This window comes from Xenopus laevis, chromosome 4L, assembly GCF_017654675.1.
Source record: "Xenopus laevis strain J_2021 chromosome 4L, Xenopus_laevis_v10.1, whole genome shotgun sequence".
Classification (NCBI taxonomy): Eukaryota; Metazoa; Chordata; class Amphibia; order Anura; family Pipidae; genus Xenopus; species Xenopus laevis.
In genome coordinates this window covers 8,623,786-8,643,694 of record NC_054377.1, presented here as the reverse complement: position 1 = coordinate 8,643,694, position 19,909 = coordinate 8,623,786, and the positions used below count along the sequence as shown (strand labels likewise).

Genomic DNA, 19,909 nt, shown 5'->3' with positions numbered 1-19,909 from the left:
CATCAGTGATGCAACTGGCCAATGATCTACTCACCAAGACCAATTTAAGAAACAGCTTTACACAAAAGGGTATTAGTGTTGACGACTGTAATAAAATGTAACATTTATTATAGTTCTGTTGTTCCAAGGCCAGCAAAACAAGTATAGTAATACTTTCGAGGTGAACCTTAAGTTTTGGGACGTTTCTACCATATATATCTTATTCATATAGCCAATGCTACCACAGCCAATGAGTCGAATGCCAAGTCTCTAAGAAGATACGTCCAGGATACATCTCCGGAATGCATTCAAACTAAATTATGTGTAAAGTGCTCACAAAGGAATGCCTATGCATCGTATACGAGAAATCTTGCTGTGTAGAACGTTTCAGTATACAAGATTAAGTGGGCACCAAATGTTCACAGTCTGAAATGTAAGCAAGCATCTTCTGCAGAGACTTCTCGTTTTCTCCAAATTTTATATAATTGAAAGAGAAGAGACAACGTACACACATTTTCAATGGTCATACAGTACTTCATGAAGGGTAATAAATAGCTTTTAAGAACTTGCCCCCCTAAAGTAGGCACATTAAATGGACTGTCATTTTCTTTAGGACGGAATATTATATCAGAATCTGAGGTAGACCTGAAGGCAGAGTCAAGCCAATGTTTGAAGAACCGATCTGTGGATCAAAGAGCAAATTGAAGACCAAATAACTGAATGACCGTTACTTCTCAGTGCACCTTGGATTGCGCTCCCAAGAAAAGTGCGGGCGAGCAATGGAAATATGAGAACTCCCTACCAGAGGGTCTTAAAAAAGAACACTGAGGATTCAGATACCCAGAGAGTCAAAATATGAATTCTAGCGGCAGTATTTTTCAGCCTTACGCAGTTCATAAAAATAAGTTCAACAAGATCACTTTTGTCTAAGTGAACAATGTCATTTCATGTTCGTGGCTTCGTAGGGGCGATCCTGCTTCATAGTTTGCACCCCTCACTGTCCTCGTCTTTGTCTTCCGCTCGGTTTTGAGGGTTTCAGAATACTTTCTCTATATACAGCGTTCGTATGAAATAACCTCACAGCGTCATGGTCTTTGTTGTCCAACACCCTGGGTAAAAAAAGGGAAGACTTCTGCGTCCGTCTGGTTTTGAAGCCTCTTCTGGGTCGTCCTTTGCCATTGATAGACACATACCACAGTCTTTCTGCGCTAGCCTTGCGCTTGGTGCCTGCCCCGCTTGGAACTGTCCGATAAAGGCGCGAAGCATAAGTATTGTATCCGAGCTCATGAATTCTTTCCACGAACTCACATTCAGGGTTGTATGTTTCCTGGAACAAAAGACAAGATCAGGTGAACTTTCATATAGAGGTTATTTTTCGATAAACATTCAGGGTTGAACTAGGCTGGCGGAACACCGGGAAAAAACCTGGTGGGCCCTGCCAACCCAGACTTGCACCCCGCTGAAGTGTATGCTGATCCTGGCCATTAAAGGCAAAAAAATAAAATCCCATTTTTACTATAACGAAAAAGAAACCTATCTCCAATATACTTTAATTAAAAAATGTGTTTTTATAAGAAACCTGACTGTATGCAGTGAAATTCTCCCTTCATTTACTGCTGTGGAAAGGAATTGTCAGATGGTCCCTAACTGCTCTGCAGGGAAACAATCATACTTATGAACAGCAGGGGGAGCCTTACTTCCCAACCATGCAGAACTCAAGCAGCTTTGTTTGTTTCCCTGTAGAGCAGTCGGCGACTGTGTAGACAGTTGTATTGGATTTTATTTTGCCTTTACATCCCCTTTACTGTTTCCAACTCCAGCTGCAGGGACAAAGATCATGGAGCCAGATTTAAACAGATAAACTGGGATTCTATTTGGATGATTATTTTGCTGCAGCCACTGGTTCTGCAGAGTTGGAGAAAGTTTGTATTAAACAATACAAAAACTATAAAATCCACATTAGATTACATGACAACACAGGACCCAGTGCAGTCTGTATATTCTGATTATTAATCAGTCTTGCTGTATCCGCTTCTGGCAGATATTATTTGACTTGTGCTGTTTTGATCATTTATGATGATCCCTAAGCAGCCCAGACCACACTGAGCATGTGCACAGTCTTGGTCTTGCAAAGATGTATAACAAAGTTACAAGATGGTGACCCCCTGTGGCCAACTTTGAAAGCATAAATTATTTGTTTGATTAGGCTTGTGGTGCGGTAAGTTCATGTTTAGTATACACAATACAGCATTTCTAGCCGTATTCTATTTTAGACTTTAATTGCCCTTTAAGGACAGACGTTAAAGATATGCAGGAGGGGCGAAGAAGAGGGAGAGTTGCAGCATCGGGAACTGCCTGGGGGAGCCTTGAAGTTGCAGCCCCAGTGGGCCCTGGACCCCAGTCTGACCCTATAAACATTTGCTTTATTAGCAATTCAAAAAAAGTTTCCGCAGGAAATCAAGTTTTAAAACTAGCCTTACACCCACCAATATAGCTGGGTATTTCGGCCATGTTTATTTCACCCCCCTCAACCATTGGTACATCTATGAGCCACTTTGGAGGCAGTTTGAACAGAGAAATCATCCGTTGTGAAAAATACTTCCTATCAATAACTTGACATGCACATAAAGGACAGACAGGGGAAATTATACTTCTGTTCAGAAGAGGACCAATGCAATGGATGGCCAAAGTAGACAATATCTTCCACCATGGGCCAACTGGAATACAGTCTTTACATCTGTGTTATTTGTTTTATTGATAAGCTTTCAAATGAGTAATTTAGAAGATGGGGCACTATTGGACAGAATGGACTACGTAGCTCTATCAGAGGTCGGGTATTAAAGGTTTTTTTTCTATTAGTAACCCAAAACCCAAAACCTTGAATGGATTGAGTTTTCAATGAAAAAAAACCTCATCTCTCAAATCATTTGAGTTTTCGGGCAAAATTGTCCGGAAAAAATTTGAACATCATGCAGGCTGTTAACATCTTCAAATGGTTCAAGGGACCTCTGCCATTAACTCCTACATGACCTTGACAGGTTTTGGGGTATAATAAATCTCGAAAACTCAAATTTTGTGGAAAACACGAATCTCGAACCTTAATAAATCTGCCCCACATGCAAATGATAATATGCACCCCCTGCGCCAGTTAAATGAAACAACGGAATGTAGGATGTGCTTCTGTTTTTCTGCTCGGTGGCCCACGAGGTGGTTATTGCCAGGGAGAGACACAATGTGTGCAAATTCTCTCTCGCCACGTGATGAATGAGGATATTGGAGACATTTTATTTCTTGACTATACACAGACTAATGCATTCTCCCATGGATAAAGAGGGCAGAGGCAATCCTGTGCATGCACATCCTAAAGACATAGGAATGAGATAAGATACAGAACCCTTATTTTAACAACAGATCGTGTTTCTTTATTCCAAGTAAACAGATAGGGTGACTAAACAAACCATCCTGTCACTGTGTGAGTAATCGCTACATTTTACAATGGATTCTCCTTCATCTTGAAGCTCCTGCTCATCAACACAATGATATCACAAAAAAGGTGTCCTCCTTTCACAGGCTTAAGGCCTCACTCCATGAGAAGAAAAACAAATCGGGCAGGGCTATCTGTGGGAGTTTATCTTCCCTTTAGTTTCCCTTAGGATAATGGCACATGTGGTGATTTCACATTGAGTTGCATGTAGACCATAAAACTGATGTTATCATAATAGGTGGAAATTTGCCAGGAGAAGACCTCATCAACGATCTGATATGGTCTTCACCCATCAGAATTTTCAAACCTGCCTGACAGATAAATGGGTGATCGCTGGCCAATTATCATTTATCAAGGTTATGAGATTGCCCCGATGTTACTAAAGGTGGCCATACACAGACCGTGTACTGGGCCCTCCGATCGATATCTGACAGGTTTAAAAATCCGCAGTGGTTCGTTGATGAGGTCCTCGTTCTGACTTCTTGTATTCCTGTCATTGAGATCCATTAGTTGGGCCCTAGAGCCCACAATCGGATCAGCCCAATATCGCCAATCCGGTCATTGAGAATCCATTAGTTGAGCCCTAGAGCCCACAATCGGATCAGCCCAATATCGCCCACCTCCTGTCATTGAGATCCATTATTTGGGCCTTAGAGCCCACAATCGGATCAGCCCAATATTGTCTACCTCCTGTCATTGAGATCGATTAGTTGGGCCCTAGAGCCCACAATCAGATCAGCCCAATATCGCCACCTCCTGCAATTGAGATCATTAGTTGGGCCCTAGAGCCCACAATCGGATCAGCCCAATATCGCCCACCTCCTGTCGTTGAGATCCATTAGTTGGGTCCTAGAGCCCACAATCGGATCAGGCTTATATCACCCACCTCCTGTCATTGAGATCCATTAGTTGGGCCCTAGAGCCCAGAATCGGATCAGCCCAATATCGCCCACCTCAAGGTGGGAATATTGGAGAGAGAGTTGATGTGGTCCTCACTCTGACCTCCTGTCATCAAGATCCGATCATTGGGCCCTATATTGCCAACCTCAAGATGTGCATAACGAGGAGAGATCCCCTCACTTGGCAACCTCACCAAACGAGCAGATCTTTGTGTGTATGGCCATGTTATTGCTACAGCCAGACAAGGTGGATCTTGGCCTGGAACGAAATATAGGTGGAGAATCCAGCCCTCTGCTGATTGGAATACCTACACCCGAAAACATTGCCTCTGCTAAGGTACAGACATATGTTGTGGATTTCGTCGCAAAATGCAAAATCTTGCACCAGCACGCGACTAGCCTAGTGTAGCACCAGGATTCTCCCATACTACCATGTCATTAGAGGACACCCTGCCTTCTATTTATTATTATGACTTTAGCTTCTAGTTATTTGTGGGTTTCATTTGCCCCATTAGGCAGGTTGTTTATATGACAAATCTCTCTTCGCGTGACGTCAGCCTTTCAGTTGAATGTTAAAATAAAGGCGAATTCTTTACGTACAAAAGATTTTTGTTGTAGGCTGCAGTGACAAGCACATAGATCACACAATGCCCTTCTAGGAAGTTTTTCTCATGTGTAATCTATAGGTGTGTGTGTGGATTTCCAGGTTAAAGTGGCCATTGTCAGTCGGTAGGAGCCTGAGCTCCTCGGCTTTGCAAAGTAAAACAAGCACAAGCCAATGCAGGTACGGTTACTGTTGCAAAAGTAAAGCTCCTTGGGATTTAGCTTTCAGCAGAGGAGGGAAAGAAAGGTGTTTGCGCATTTCAGGCGACTCACCGAGGCGTAAAGTCTCCCTCTTTGGTTCATGGCCAGATATCTCCCAGAAAACAGCCCTTTGATGGCAACAATTCCCACATCCACGGCGGTTATTTCTAAAATACCTGGAAATAAAGGAGACAAATTGCTTAATCCTTTCTCCCCATGCATAGCACTCTGTGATCTCACTTCATATATACATTGTACAGGTATGGGACCTGTTATCCAGAATTTGGATCTTCATACTTTAAGTCAACTAGAAAATCATATAAACATTGAATAAACCCAATAGGCTGGTTTTGCTTCCAATAAGGATTAATTATATCTTAGTTGGGATAAAGTACAAGCGACTGTTTTATTATTACACAGAAAAGGGATATTATTTTTTAAAATTTGGATTATTTGGATAATATGGAATCTATTCTGTACATTCTGTAACTCAGAGCTTTCTGGATCCCATACCTGTATTTATATTGCAATTTAAACACTGGCCTTTAGTCACTTATACAACACTCCCTTTTTATATAAAAACAAAAACAAGGATATATGGAATATGGACAGCAAATATTCAGCTAGGATGGGCAAGATAGTTGCTTGTGGGCAGCAGCATCATGGGAAGGCCCCTGACGTTATGTCACTCAATACAGCGGGGCCTCATCGTATGACATCATTTTAATATAATTAGCTCCCTGCACAATGTACGATATCAAATAACTGCCTCCTAAATATGATTCATGTTGGGCAGCGCCAAGAAGTCATTAAAGGATTTCCTCCAGTTTGTTTCCTAGCAGCACATTTGAATATACTGTGTTCCAAAAATTCAGGCTTTTGAAGAAGAAGAAGAAGGGCTGGATCCAGCTTTGCCTGTTTCTTTCCTTGAGAATCAAAGTGCCGCAATGTAGAAAGCCTCCTGTAGGTATCTGGACGAGAAGGAACGATACCCTGTGCCATTACCATCATCTTAAGGGGAAAATCATCTTTAAATAAAGTGGGGCCTATTGTTAGCAACATTTCAACTGGTGTTCATTTTCTATGGGTTTTTTAATTATCTGCCTTATTTCCTTTTTTATTATTATATTCGTCTTCAGATAACTCAACTGTTACCTTATCACTGTGTTCGTCATACTAAAGGTGGCCATACAAAGCTGGCAGCTTATTGGCCAGTTTACGGGCCCTCCGACGAGGCTTATAGGCCAGATTTCGATCGGGCAGGCTTAAAATTTGCGTTGGATCGAGGCCTACAACGGATTTTTAATGTGGCCTTCAATCCCACCACCTGCATTCCTGGCCTTGTGATCCAATCATTGGACCCTAGGGCCCACGATCAGATCAGCCCAATATCGCCCATTCAAGGTGGGTATATCGGTGCGAGATCCGCTCGTTTCACGACCTCTCCAAACGAGGAGACCTGTCTATGTATGGCCACCTTAAAAGTTCAATGTAAAATGAGCTACCCCTTTAGAAGGCAATTACTCTACAGCTATTAGTGCCATTTATGTTTTCCTATAACAAGAACAAGGTCTAGTTTATTGTGTTTGCAGAAGGTTGGGGTCGGCCATATTGCTTTTCTTGTACAGTCTTCAGTGACGTGGAATAACTACTGCCATTGTTTATCGTTTGTTTTAGGGGAACAATGGGACATCCATTCTACTTGTAGTCTCCTTTAAATTGGTCCAACTCCCAAGTCCTATCCCCCATAAAGAGGGGCAATTTAAAAAAGAAGGTGATTTACTAGAATGAACAAACAAAACCATTAGGGATCTTGAATTGGAAACTGCTTTGTATTGGGTTTTCCATTAAGGGTCAGTTCTTACCAGTCCAACATACATAAGGCCTGCCCAATGCAAGGTGTTAAGGACATGGCTGTCATGTGCCCAGGAGAGCAACACTTTGCACCTTGTGCTGTTTTTGCACCCTTTAGCACTCTTGCACTTGGTCTCAGTAAATTACCCCCATGTTCTTGACTACTCCAACAAGAGATTTCGACATTAGGTTCTAATGGGTCAGCCACTGGCCTTCATTATTCATGTTCATGGCAGTTTTGCAACAACAGATGGGCTCTAAATGCCTCCTTTTAGAAATTACTGTTTTTTTTTTCTCACTGCCTTTAAGTCTTCTTTTTCAGGATTTGTCCAGTTTGCGTTGGCTACCAAAAGTCTAAATGTTTTACAAATATTTGGGGATTAAGAAAACAAACACAACAGTTTTTCCCGCCCCAGTAAATCAGTGGCACACTTGCATGGGCTTCCAAAAGAACCAGGTTTAATCTTGGAAATCCCAAACGTTAGGATAATGCATTACAACAAATAAGCAGCCCAGTAGTTAATTTGTTTTATTGAGCATAAGAGGCTTTAGCCAATGTCGAACACAATCGCTGCCAGAGGGTCTCGTGCATTGTCGCTGGACCTCCTGGTGGGGTTGTAGCATTGTTACTTATTCCTGGGACAACGTTGACAACTGACATTTTTAACTCGTTCACTGCCCGCATCGGTCTCCATTGCATTGGCTATTAACCCTCGATTTCGCAGCAAAATCAAACCGTATCCCCCCCCCAAAAAAGGAAGCCGAATTGACCTTGTCCTGACTTTATGGACCCCACCCTGCTGGTTTCCAGTGTAATGTTACAAAGCCTTGTTCACAAGTGAAGTGTCATCGGCGGATGTAATCATCGTGGCTTAACAGTACATTTAGCAGTTATGTCATAAGTTGGCCGTCAGATGCCTCACGTGAATGTTTTATGCTGGCGAATTTAATGTGTCAACACAACTCCTCCCCTAGGGGTTTCTCTCTCTCTATGTTACAAGGTACATTTCCATATCTGTCATTCTGAGATGCTATTAAGATTCATGGCATAGGAGAATATATGACATTGGCACTTTATTTATCCTGCCATATGTTATTATACATGGAAACTGGCACTGTATTTATCCTGCTGTGTGTTCTGGGGTATTATATATGGAATTGGCTCTGTATTTATCCTGCCATGTGTTCTGGGGTATTATACATGGAATTGGCACTGTATTTATCCTGCTGTGTGTTCTGGGGTATTATACATGGAATTGGCACTGTATTTATCCTGCTGTGTGTTCTGGGGTATTATACATGGAATTGGCACTGTATTTATCCTGCCATGTGTTCTGGGGTATTATACATGGAATTGGCACTGTATTTATCCTGCCGTGTGTTCTGGGGTATTATATATGGAATTGGCACTGTATTTATCCTGCTGTGTGTTCTGGGGTATTATACATGGAATTGGCTCTGTATTTATCCTGCCATGTGTTCTGGGGTATTATATATGGAATTGGCTCTGTATTTATCCTGCCATGTGTTCTGGGGTATTATACATGGAATTGGCACTGTATTTATCCTGCTGTGTGTTCTGGGGTATTATACATGGAATTGGCACTGTATTTATCCTGCTGTGTGTTCTGGGGTATTATACATGGAATTGGCACTGTATTTATCCTGCTGTGTGTTCTGGGGTATTATATATGGAACTGGCACTGTATTTATCCTGCTGTGTGTTCTGGGGTATTATACATGGAATTGGCACTGTATTTATCCTGCTGTGTGTTCTGGGGTATTATATATGGAACTGGCACTGTATTTATCCTGCTGTGTGTTCTGGGGTATTATACATGGAACTGGCACTGTATTTATCCTGCTGTGTGTTCTGGGGTATTATATATGGAACTGGCACTGTATTTATCCTCAGCAACAGCAATTCAACAATTATGGATCCGCACACACCAGTTTTTCTGCAGTGGGGAAACCCCCTTTCTTTTATTTTTATACACCACCAATATCGATATTGGTGGTGTATAAAAATAAAAGAAAGGGGGTTTCCCCACTGCAGAAAAACTGGTGTGTGCGGATCCATAATTGTTGAATTGCTGTTGCTGAGGGGCCTTGTCGGGTCGGCGGATAACCAGCACCACTAGAGAAGCAAAAGTGAGTAAAGTTCCGGGTGTGCAGTGGAAACACAACAATACTGTATTTATCCTGCCATGTGTTCTGGGGTATTATACATGGAATTGGCACTGTATTTATCCTGCTGTGTGTTCTGGGGTATTATATATGGAATTGGCACTGTATTTATCCTGCCATGTGTTCTGGGGTATTATATATGGAATTGGCACTGAAATTATCCTTTCATGTGTTCTGGGGTATTATATATGGAATTGGCCCTGTATTTATCCTGCCGTGTGTTCTGGGGTATTATATATGGAATTGGCACTGTATTTATCCTGCCATGTGTTCTGGGGTATTATATATGGAATTGGCACTGAAATTATCCTTTCATGTGTTCTGGGGTATTATATATGGAATTGGCCCTGTATTTATCCTGCCGTGTGTTCTGGGGTATTATATATGAAATTGGCACTGTATTTATTCTGCCATGCGTTTTGGGGTATTATATATGAAATTGGCACTGTATTTATCCTGCCATTTGTTCTGGGGTATTATACATTGAATTGGCACTGTAGTTATCCTGTCATGTGTTCTGGGGGTTGTATATATGGAATTGGCACTGTATTTATCCTGCCGTGTATTCTGGGTTTATTATACATGAAACTGACACTGCATTTATACGAATACGTTCTAGGGGCATTATGTGTAGAATCTGTCATGTATTCTGGGGTATTATACATGGATTTGGAACTGTATTTATCCTTACGTTTATCCTTACGTGTGTTCTGGGGTATTATACTTGGAATTTGCACTGTATTCATCCTGCCATGTGTTCTGGGGTATTATATATGGAATTTGCACTGTATTTATCCTGCCGTGTGTTCTGGGGTATCCATGTTAAAAATGAAAAGTCTTTAAATAGCCTCCCCAAACACAAAAATGACCCTCCACCCATGTATTACTGTCATGCCAAATGTTCCCCTACAGTTCAAGGGAGTTAAGGAATCTATACCTTCTGCAGTACACGCATCGGTGGACCTCAACAATCATAAAATATTAGTAGCAATGCTTCTTATGTTTTGTTTAGTTTCACCCAGGGAAGTCAATGTGGCTTCCCTGCGTCCGTAGCCAGATGGAGCTTGCGTCCCCAACCGTTTGACAACCTTGTGCTAAACCATTTGACCCCGGCCATCTTTTTTTTATTGGGGGTAGGAGTTAAAAAAAGCAAAGTATCCGTTTCATTGCAAGGTCTGTCCTTGAGGCTAAGTAGCACTGTACTTCCAGCCTGTCTCTAGGAATCCCAAATGATTCTATTAAGAGGCTACGGAAATGTCTCCCCTTGGCCATCAATATAATCCATAAAGTCTGAAAGCTCTGCGTGACATTAGAAAGTACTGGGCTTCTAATCTAATCACCGTTTTATTTAGTGTTAGCCACCTCCGAGCACATGCCTCAGGCAACAACCTCATACCCCCAGGGCTCACTTAGCTTCTCCCGTCTCCTCTGTTATTTCGGTGCCTCCTTAGAACACAAATAGGCTATTTCTTAACCCGAAGCCACCCCCTTGTTTATAATCATCACAAGCCATGTGCAAAAGGGCACAAGTGTTGTGAAAAGGGTTCACAGTATCCACAGTAATAGGATGTGACAATTGAGTCTGGAAGCATAACATTTGCACTGCGTCTGAGCTCTATGACAAGAGTCATTCAAGGGAACCGAAGCATAAGGATAAGACTCTACATATGTAGTAACAGCAAGCCGCAGTCAGCTATTGTCCGTAGCCTCCTTATCCCCTTACCAGGGTTTTTAAATACTGTTTAAAACAACTGACAGCGGAGAGATGAAGGGACATCCCTACCCTGCAGGTCTATTGAGAGAAAAGTGCAGGGAAAAGGAGATTATGCTCCGCCAGCTCCGACTGTCGTCTCTTTCATTCATAAGACCAAAATGAGTATGGAGAAAAAAAAAAAAATCATCTGGGCGTAAAGAATTTGTTAAAGAAAATATTGCTGTGTCACGGCACTGAAGTGTTAAGTGGGTAATCGAAAGCATCATTCGCTTTAACTATTTCCCAGGGTTCGATATATATATATATATATTGTTCATTTTAAATGCAGTAGGCTTTGGGCTCTCCCACGGCATTCATTAGCGTCTCTTATTCATATTAATGCATTAACAGTAATAAATATATATATATATATTAGAATAAAGATACCCATTATTATCATGAAATAGAAAATATTTGGGGGGGTGGTTGGTTCATTGTAGGAAAAAAAAGCATAACACATTGAATGATGGTCGCTTCACTTACTAAATACGCTGTTTTTCTCCAGAGTCCCGTTAATCTTGCCGTTGAGGTGTATCTGTAGGTGGTACTTAGTAGCGCAGTAAAGTTTTCTGTTTCGAGGGGCGCCTCCAAGATGTTCGTAAACCCCTCCACGTCCCCCAGCATCTCGTCTCTGCCTGGGGTCGCACAGTTTGCCTCCTCGGGAACAAGGATACTTAGGTTCTCTCTCCAGCCTCTTCGCCCAGGATACCTGCGGACCGCAACTGATAAAACTCAGCAACAGAATCCAAATTATAACCATTGTGGCATGGCCGAAACACAAAGTCTCTTAAGTAGATGAAGTCTGGAAACAAATGACTTAAGGGGTCCCATTAAAGACGTCTTGTTAGAAGCTCTCCAAGTGGCAAATTCCACTGCCGTGATGCATGAAACATTGGCAGCTTTATCTGACTCAATCTGACCTTTTATCTCCCTCTTGTCTTGATCTTCTAAATAAATAGACACCCAGCGAAGGCCACAGCTCCTTGAATTAGTGGCAGTAATCAGAGTTTAACCATCTCTCTCTCGACTTGCAAGACCGAAGGAGGGGAGGACAGAAGAGAAGGGGGGGGGGGGTTGGAAGAAGAAGAGAGAGAGAAGAAAAAAAAGAAGGCACCGAGAGCCCTAGTGCATTTTATGAGTTGGAGAGGAATGGTGTTGTTCGACAGCATTGAAATAAAAGCTTCCTGCAACAATAGACAGATCTCCAACCAATTGATACAAAGGAGGCAGGCAAGGTATCAGTCTTGTGTGAACCAGAAATCCAAGCAGGATAAAATTACACAGCACTACTTACAGTGGCTCAGTGCAACAAAAAAAAAAAAAAAAAAAAGGAAAAACCACATCACAAAGAATCGACAGCCTATCAGAGTCATTGCCCTGCTCTTCTGGAAAAATCCAAAAAAAAAAAAAAAATGTTAAAAAAAAGCTACATTTGCACCACTTTTTCCTCCCCTATCAATCGCCAGTCACAATACGTGACAAGCGGAGGGATGACTGATGTTGGAATGAAACAACTCGGGGAAGTGACTCTTATATAAATGCACATTTCAAAAGGCGCATATAAAAAGGGAGAAGCTGTGCTCCTTTTCCTTAAGGGCGACCGAAAGGAGATGGGTTTGAATTCTAAAGAAACTTTGCCAATTTGTTTCTATCGCCGAGACGTAATGAGCTTTCCCTTTAATGTTTATTCGTTATCGTTTAAAAAGGAAACTGCTTTTTTTTTTTAAAACAAATGTATATTATCAATCAGCTGGAGTGGCGGTCCCCCTGCAGACAATCTACATTCCCCTCCGCTTTCCACATCAGCTTGTGTATCACTTAATCAGGCGGAATCTAGGGATTTGATTAACCCCTCGCGCTCCAAACCAACCCCCCCACCTATAAAAGCCGCGCTTCGGAAAAGTTTGCCTATGAAAGAGGCACTAATTTAAAACCCACGTTTATGTAACACGGGAGGGATTTTGTTGTGCTGCCCGGTGACAAATAAAGATTGATTTTAATGAACTGGGTCCAAAATAAGGTCATTCACCTTGAACAACCGGGGGAGCTGTCACTTCTCTGAAAAGAGTCGTTTCTATAGGACACGACAGCCTGAAAGATTCTCTGAAGCTGGCCATACATGAAGAGATCCGCTCATCTGGCGACATCGCCAAACAAACGGATCTTTCACCGATACCCACCAACGACAGGGCTATATCGGGGTAATCCGAACATCCGGCCCTAGAGGCTCCAATGGACTCCGACGGGTCGGTTGGTGGAAAAATGAAACCTTCCTGATTGATATCGTGGCCAGACATCGATCAGGAAGACCAGTCAGAAGCCCCCATACACGGGCAGATAAAATGTCGTATTGGACTAAAGGACTGATATCTGCAGCTTTATCTGTCCGTGTATGGCCACCTTTACACTTTAAATGGATCGTAAATCCAGGATACTTTGCCTGGTCCCAAAGAAACAGACAGGAGGGCTGCTCCCAAAAAAACAAGTCTAGAAACTAGGGTTTATATCTAAAATGTCTTAAAAACCCAATAACAAATATATTTTTCTGCATATTATATATTCAAACCCAGGGGCGTTTCTACCATGAGGGAAAAAACCGATCCTGGTAGCTTTAAGAGGCACATTTCCAGTTATTAAACCGGAAATTCGGCTTTTCTAGTGCAGAGAGAGCAATTTCGCTCTCTGCGCTAGCGATGTAAGGTAAGTGCAACGGGCGGGGGGAGGGGCAGCATTTCGGACGCTGCCTCAGCCAAAGCCGGGCCAACCCGGCTGGCCAGGGTGCCGGATGATAGTGCGCTCGGTTGGGCATGTGCGAAACTACACTCATAGCACGCATGCGCGCAACTGCAATCGTGCGTGCATGTGCAGAAGCGCATTTCCGCACAGAAATTTCAGCAGCGGCAAGGGAGAGACGGAAACTGCGCAGAAGCGCATTTACGCACTGAGATTCCGGCATCAGCCGGGGAGAGATGGGACCGGACATGGGGTAGGTGACAGAGCAGGTACGTACTTTGCCTACCTCTAGTTCCGGCCCTGATAACAGCCTGAAACGGCCCTGTTCAAACAGGGATATCTGTCATGTACATTGCTTATTACATGCTTCAACTACACTGGTGACTTTCTCGCCCGGAAAAATGTGTCCCCAAGTCCACCTTTTCCGGAAAAAATACCGGCTTTTCTATATATTTATCATTTTTCCCTATTAATAATATTGGGTTCAACCATAATTTTTTATCCTGGCCAGGTGGCAACCCTAGCCGTGATATGAACACTTCCTTCCCCAGTCAAAAACACACCCAGGGCTGCTGTATATGAACGATTGTACAGCAGCCATGTGCAGTGTTCCCAGTTTACATTGGATTAAAGTGGTGTGCATTTCTTTAAATGATTCTAATCTGGTTAAAATATATATATATATATGCTGCATGTGGTCACAGCTGTCAAATGAGATAAACAAGATTGACTGTAAGACTGACCAGACGAAGATCTATGAGTCCAGTGAGTGACCTCATTCTGCTGATTGGTCCAATGAGAAGCTTTTAAATGTAACCATTATTTTGGTAAATGACTTTATACGTATGACGTATGTCCAATTAGCAGCCATGCACGTGATTGGGAGTCCAACTAGCAGCCTCACACATCCGATTGGAGGTCCAACTAGAGGTCTTACACATTTGATTGGAAGTCCAACTAGATGTCTCACACATCTGATTGGAAGTCCAACTAGATGTCTCACACATCAGATTGGAAGTCCAACTAGCGGTTTCACACATCTGACTGGAAGTCCAACTAGCGGTCTCACACATCCGATTGGAAGGCCCACTAGATGTCTCACACATCCGATTGGAAGTCAAACTAGATGTCTCACAAATCCGATTGGAAGTCCAACTAGATGTCTCACACATCAGATTGGAAGTCCAACTAGCGGTTTCACACATCTGACTGGAAGTCCAACTAGCGGTCTCACACATCCAATTGGAAGGCCAACTAGATGTCTCACACATCTGATTGGAAGTCCAACTAGTGGCCTCACACGTCTGATTGGAAGTTCAACTAGCGGTGTCATACATCTGATTGGAAGTCCAATTAGTGGCCGTACATATCCGAGTGGAAGTCCAACTAGTGGCCCCACACATCTGATTGGAAGTTCAACTAGCGGTCTAACACATCTGATCAGAATTTGAACTAGGGTCCTCAAACATCTGATTGGTAGTCCAATTAGCGGCCATACATATCTGAGTGGAAGTCCAACTAGTGGCCTCACACATCTGATTGGAAGTCCAATTAGCGGCCATACATATCTGAGTGGAAATCCAACTAGTGGCCTCAAACATCCGATTGGAAGTCCAAATAGCGGCCTCACACATTTGATTGGAAGTCCAACTTGCAGCTTGTCAATCAGAAGATTAGATACATGATCTCATTCAGTTGGGCATATGCAAAAATGCTGCACTGAATATGCACGTGTAAAAAAGGGGTATATCTTTCCTTTAAACATGGATTTTATTATCCCTCAGTCTTTTAATTAGCAAAGCCAAAATCCCCAGAGGTTGTGTCCGCTAGGTCTTAGAAAGCCTAAATCCCTCAGGCTGCAGATGGGCAATGTGATATTATGCCATTGTGAAACCACTACAGGTCGGTATCTTTTGGAATTTAAGACTTCTTGGATAACTCACAGTTAAGTCAAGTATTATTGAAGCATCAGCAATTTGGATATATATGATGCCCTCTTAACAACTATAGGGGAAGCAGAGCCCTGACTGTTCCTATGGGACCCCCACCACCACCCTTTTGCCTTCTGACCTACCAGGGGATCCCAGTCGGCTCTGGGGGGACCCGGATATGAAATATATGGATGTGTGTATGTCAGTGTTGCTGTCAGCCCAGTAAGATAACATGTAAGCATTCAGCACAAGAATCCTTCTAAAAAAACATCAGTTTTTATCACCATGTGACAATTTGATGTAAGGATGTAATTGGGAATAGTGAATGTGAGTATCGACTGTGTTTCTATCTATGTCCTGTGTATGTTCTTAAGTAGACCAGTCAGTTAATGAAAGTGCGGATGCCGGTGACAAACCATTGATGCATAAGATAACTGTCCAGTCTGAAGGGTGGTGGAGCATATAAATATCCTTCTAAATGAGACACAGGACATACTGCCATTGTGCTTTTACCCACTAGCACACTTTATTTTCTCAATTTTAGGCTAAGCTTTTCAAAACCAACTTTAATGAACTTCCGCCAACAAACAGAATGGAGGTTTTATACATAAACATTACACTACATTTATACTTTGGTATGTTCTGTGGCTATTATTCATGCTATTGGAAATATATATATATACTACCATATGTTCTGGGGCATTATTTATCAATTTGGCTCTGTATTTATCCTGCCTTGTGTTCAGGGGTATTATATATGGAATTGGTACTGTATTTATCCTGCCATGTGTTCTGGGGTATTATACATGGAATTGGCTCTGTATTTATCCTGCCGTGTGTTCTGGGGTATTATATATGGAATTGGCACTGTATTTATCCTGCCATGTGTTGTGGGGTAATATACATGGAATTGGCACTGTATTTATCCTGATGTGTGTTCTGGGGTATTATATATGGAATTGGCACTGTATTTATCCTACCTTGTGTTCAGGGGTATTATACATGGAATTGGCTCTGTATTTATCCTGCCTTGTGTTCAGGGGTATTATACATGGAATTGGCTCTGTATTTATCCTGCCATGTGTTCTGGGGTATTATACATGGAATTGGCTCTGTATTTATTCTGCCATGTGTTCTGGGGTATTATACATGGAATTGACACTGTATTTATCCTGCCATGTGTTCTGGGGTATTATACATGGAATTGGCACTGTATTTATCCTGCTGTGTGTTCTGGGGTATTATACATGGAATTGGCTCTGTATTTATCCTGCCGTGTGTTCTGGGGTATTATATATGGAATTGGCACTGTATTTATCCTGCCATGTGTTGTGGGGTATTATACATGGAATTGGCACTGTATTTATCCTGATGTGTGTTCTGGGGTATTATATATGGAATTGGCACTGTATTTATCCTGCCTTGTGTTCAGGGGTATTATACATGGAATTGGCTCTGTATTTATCCTGCCTTGTGTTCAGGGGTATTATACATGGAATTGGCTCTGTATTTATCCTGCCATGTGTTCTGGGGTATTATCCATGGAATTGGCTCTGTATTTATCCTGCCATGTGTTCTGGGGTATTATACATGGAATTGACACTGTATTTATCCTGCCATGTGTTCTGGGGTATTATACATGGAATTGGCACTGTATTTATCCTGCCTTGTGTTCAGGGGTATTATACATGGAATTGGCACTGTATTTATCCTGCTGTGTGTTCTGGAGTATTAAACATGGAATTGGCACTGTATTTATCTGCCGTGTGTTCTGGGGTATTATATATGGAATTGGCACTGTATTTATCCTGCCATGTGTTGTGGGTTAATATACATGGAATTGGCACTGTATTTATCCTGATGTGTGTTCTGGGGTATTATACATGGAATTGGCTCTGTATTTATCCTGCCATGTGTTCTGGGGTATTATATATGGAATTGGCACTGTATTTATTCTGCCGTGTGTTCTGGGGTATTATATATGGAATCTGCACTGTATTTATCCTGACTTTTTATATTTATCCTGACCATATTATATATAGAATCTGCATCATATCGTGTTGTGGGGTATTATACACGGAATTGGCACTGTATTTATCCTGCCATGTGTTCTGGGGTTATTATACAATAAATTGGCACTATATTTATACCATGTGTTCTGGGGATATTACATACTGAATTGACACTGTATGTATCCTGCCATGTATTCTGGGGTATTATATCTATATTTGAAACTGGCACTATATTTGTCCTGACATGTTTTAGGGGTATTATACATGGAATTGGCACTGTATTTATCCTGCATGGTGTTCTGCTGTATTTTGTTGCAAGGTAAAATGCCATGGTGATAAGTAATATAGTTATTCTTGCGACTATACGTTTCTGATCCCCACAGAAATATCACGGGCCCCCCAAGATGTGAGCAATATTACCTTTTGACTTAATTCAGGGCTCCACTTGGCCCTCTTCACTTCTGGGGTCCCTAGCATTTGCAGAGTTGTCTTCCCCTCTTGTTATGCCCCTTAATATAGTGGCATACTGTAATACTCCACATCCAGTGCATGTGGGTCGTGTTATATGTGACGAAGAGCTGATAAGTTTCCTGCCTCAGTCATTAAGGAAACAAGGATCCGTGGTGAGACCACCAGTTGCCAAAAGCCGTCCCAAAAACACGAAATTGTGAGTGAGCCAGTGACTTTGACAACAAAGAGTTTAAGATAATTCTCTGTCATCCTGAAACATATATTATCCGGCTGGAAGTCGAGAGGTTAAACTAACCATTTGTACTCTCCTACTGGTACAAAACAAGGCAAATGACTTCTGCCCAAATTGCTTCCATGTTGGTAACATTACTGCTTGCCATTTTCATAATTAGCGCCATCATTTCAAAGCCCCTGTGCCTTTGGCTGTAAGCATTCCTTCTTCAAAGCGATGTGTTTCTCAGCCTAAAGAGGCAGGCCGGGGCATTTAACCGGAGCATTAATTGTCCCTTTTTAAAATCAAGCACGTGACCTCCTTCGAAATATCAAAGGACCCCCCAGTCTTCAGCTTATTTCGTGAAACACTGAATGGGAACCTCGAGTCATTTTGCAAGCCAGACATTCATACAATAAGTTGTGAGTCCACTCTGGTGAATTGTATACTGTCTGTGACCATTTCAGAAAAAAAAAGTTTGGAAAAAAAAAAGGGGGCCTCTTTGATGTGGTCTGATTCGGCGTTTTTGTTTTCGGATGTGCTGTGCTTGTGTATTCAATTACAGTTGTCAATCACTGATCACCCAGTAAGAGCCACATATAAAGGACTTGGCTCTAGGGTAGCAGGTCTCCACCATCAAACAGTGTTAAGGTGAGTGTCAAAGCAGAGATCAACAGGTGAATCTTGGTAAGATTTAGGTAGGAAGAGAGGAATCAAAAAGCACAAATATGATGCCTACTGGTTAAAACACTGTGTTCTCCTTTATGCCCATCTGCTGAGACCGAACTAGAGGATCCATCAGGCTTTGCTGCAGCACAGGATTTATGAACTTCTTCGATACGTTTCTATTAAACTCAATATAATGATGTTTCATGTTCTGGGTATCTAACCACGCTCTACACAGCTATAGGGATTTTACATCCTTTTTATTAACTAACAGCCGTCTGTGAACTCATTATCCTAACAGGCATTACAAGGATCAGTGAACACAGCCTTTTCGGGCAGAACTTGTCACATACCCTTCAACCTTAACCTTTGAAGAGGCACACCTATAAAAATGAGCTGTGTGTGAGCCCTATTGGATTCTCTGTAGCCCTACATTTGCTGTATTTCTTTTTCTGATGTTTGACAAGGGGAATGTATGACAAGACTCATCCAGTGGCAGATTTACACCTGGCACTGCCCTCTACCCTACCCGTTTGGCACAGGAGTATGAAAGTTATTGCTCGTGCACAGATCTGATCCCCCTTTTCCATCTCTACTTACAGATTTCCCTGTGATTAGCCAGACACGGAGGATTTTACAAAAAATATTTTTTGTGTTTCCTTTTTTAATATATCAGCACCCAAGGGTCATCCCCTAAGCGTAGTGGCCGATGGAGAGATTTGTCGCCCACAAAAAAAAAAAACTATGGGCAACAAATCTCCCGAAAATGCCTCTCTATTGGAAATTGAAATCAATGGCGTTACAACCAATGCATCAATACTTTCTTCCACAATTGTCTGAGGAGTAAACTTCGGGCAACTTCGCGATATGTTGTCTTACCACTAGCGATTTCATTTATTTCTAATGGAGATGCATTTTCGACAAA

General features: G+C 42.0%; 1 protein-coding gene across 1 annotated transcript; it reads right to left on the bottom strand.

Annotated features, from left to right (window-relative positions):
* Positions 1–836: 836 nt before the first annotated feature.
* fgf3.L (fibroblast growth factor 3 L homeolog) lies at positions 837–11,982 on the bottom strand (the record flags this gene model as incomplete). Its single annotated transcript, NM_001085663.1, is given in 3 exon segments — positions 837–1,306; positions 5,239–5,342; positions 11,444–11,982. Coding segments are annotated over 3 exon segments (714 nt in total). The 3' UTR covers positions 837–973.
* Positions 11,983–19,909: the final 7,927 nt, after the last annotated feature.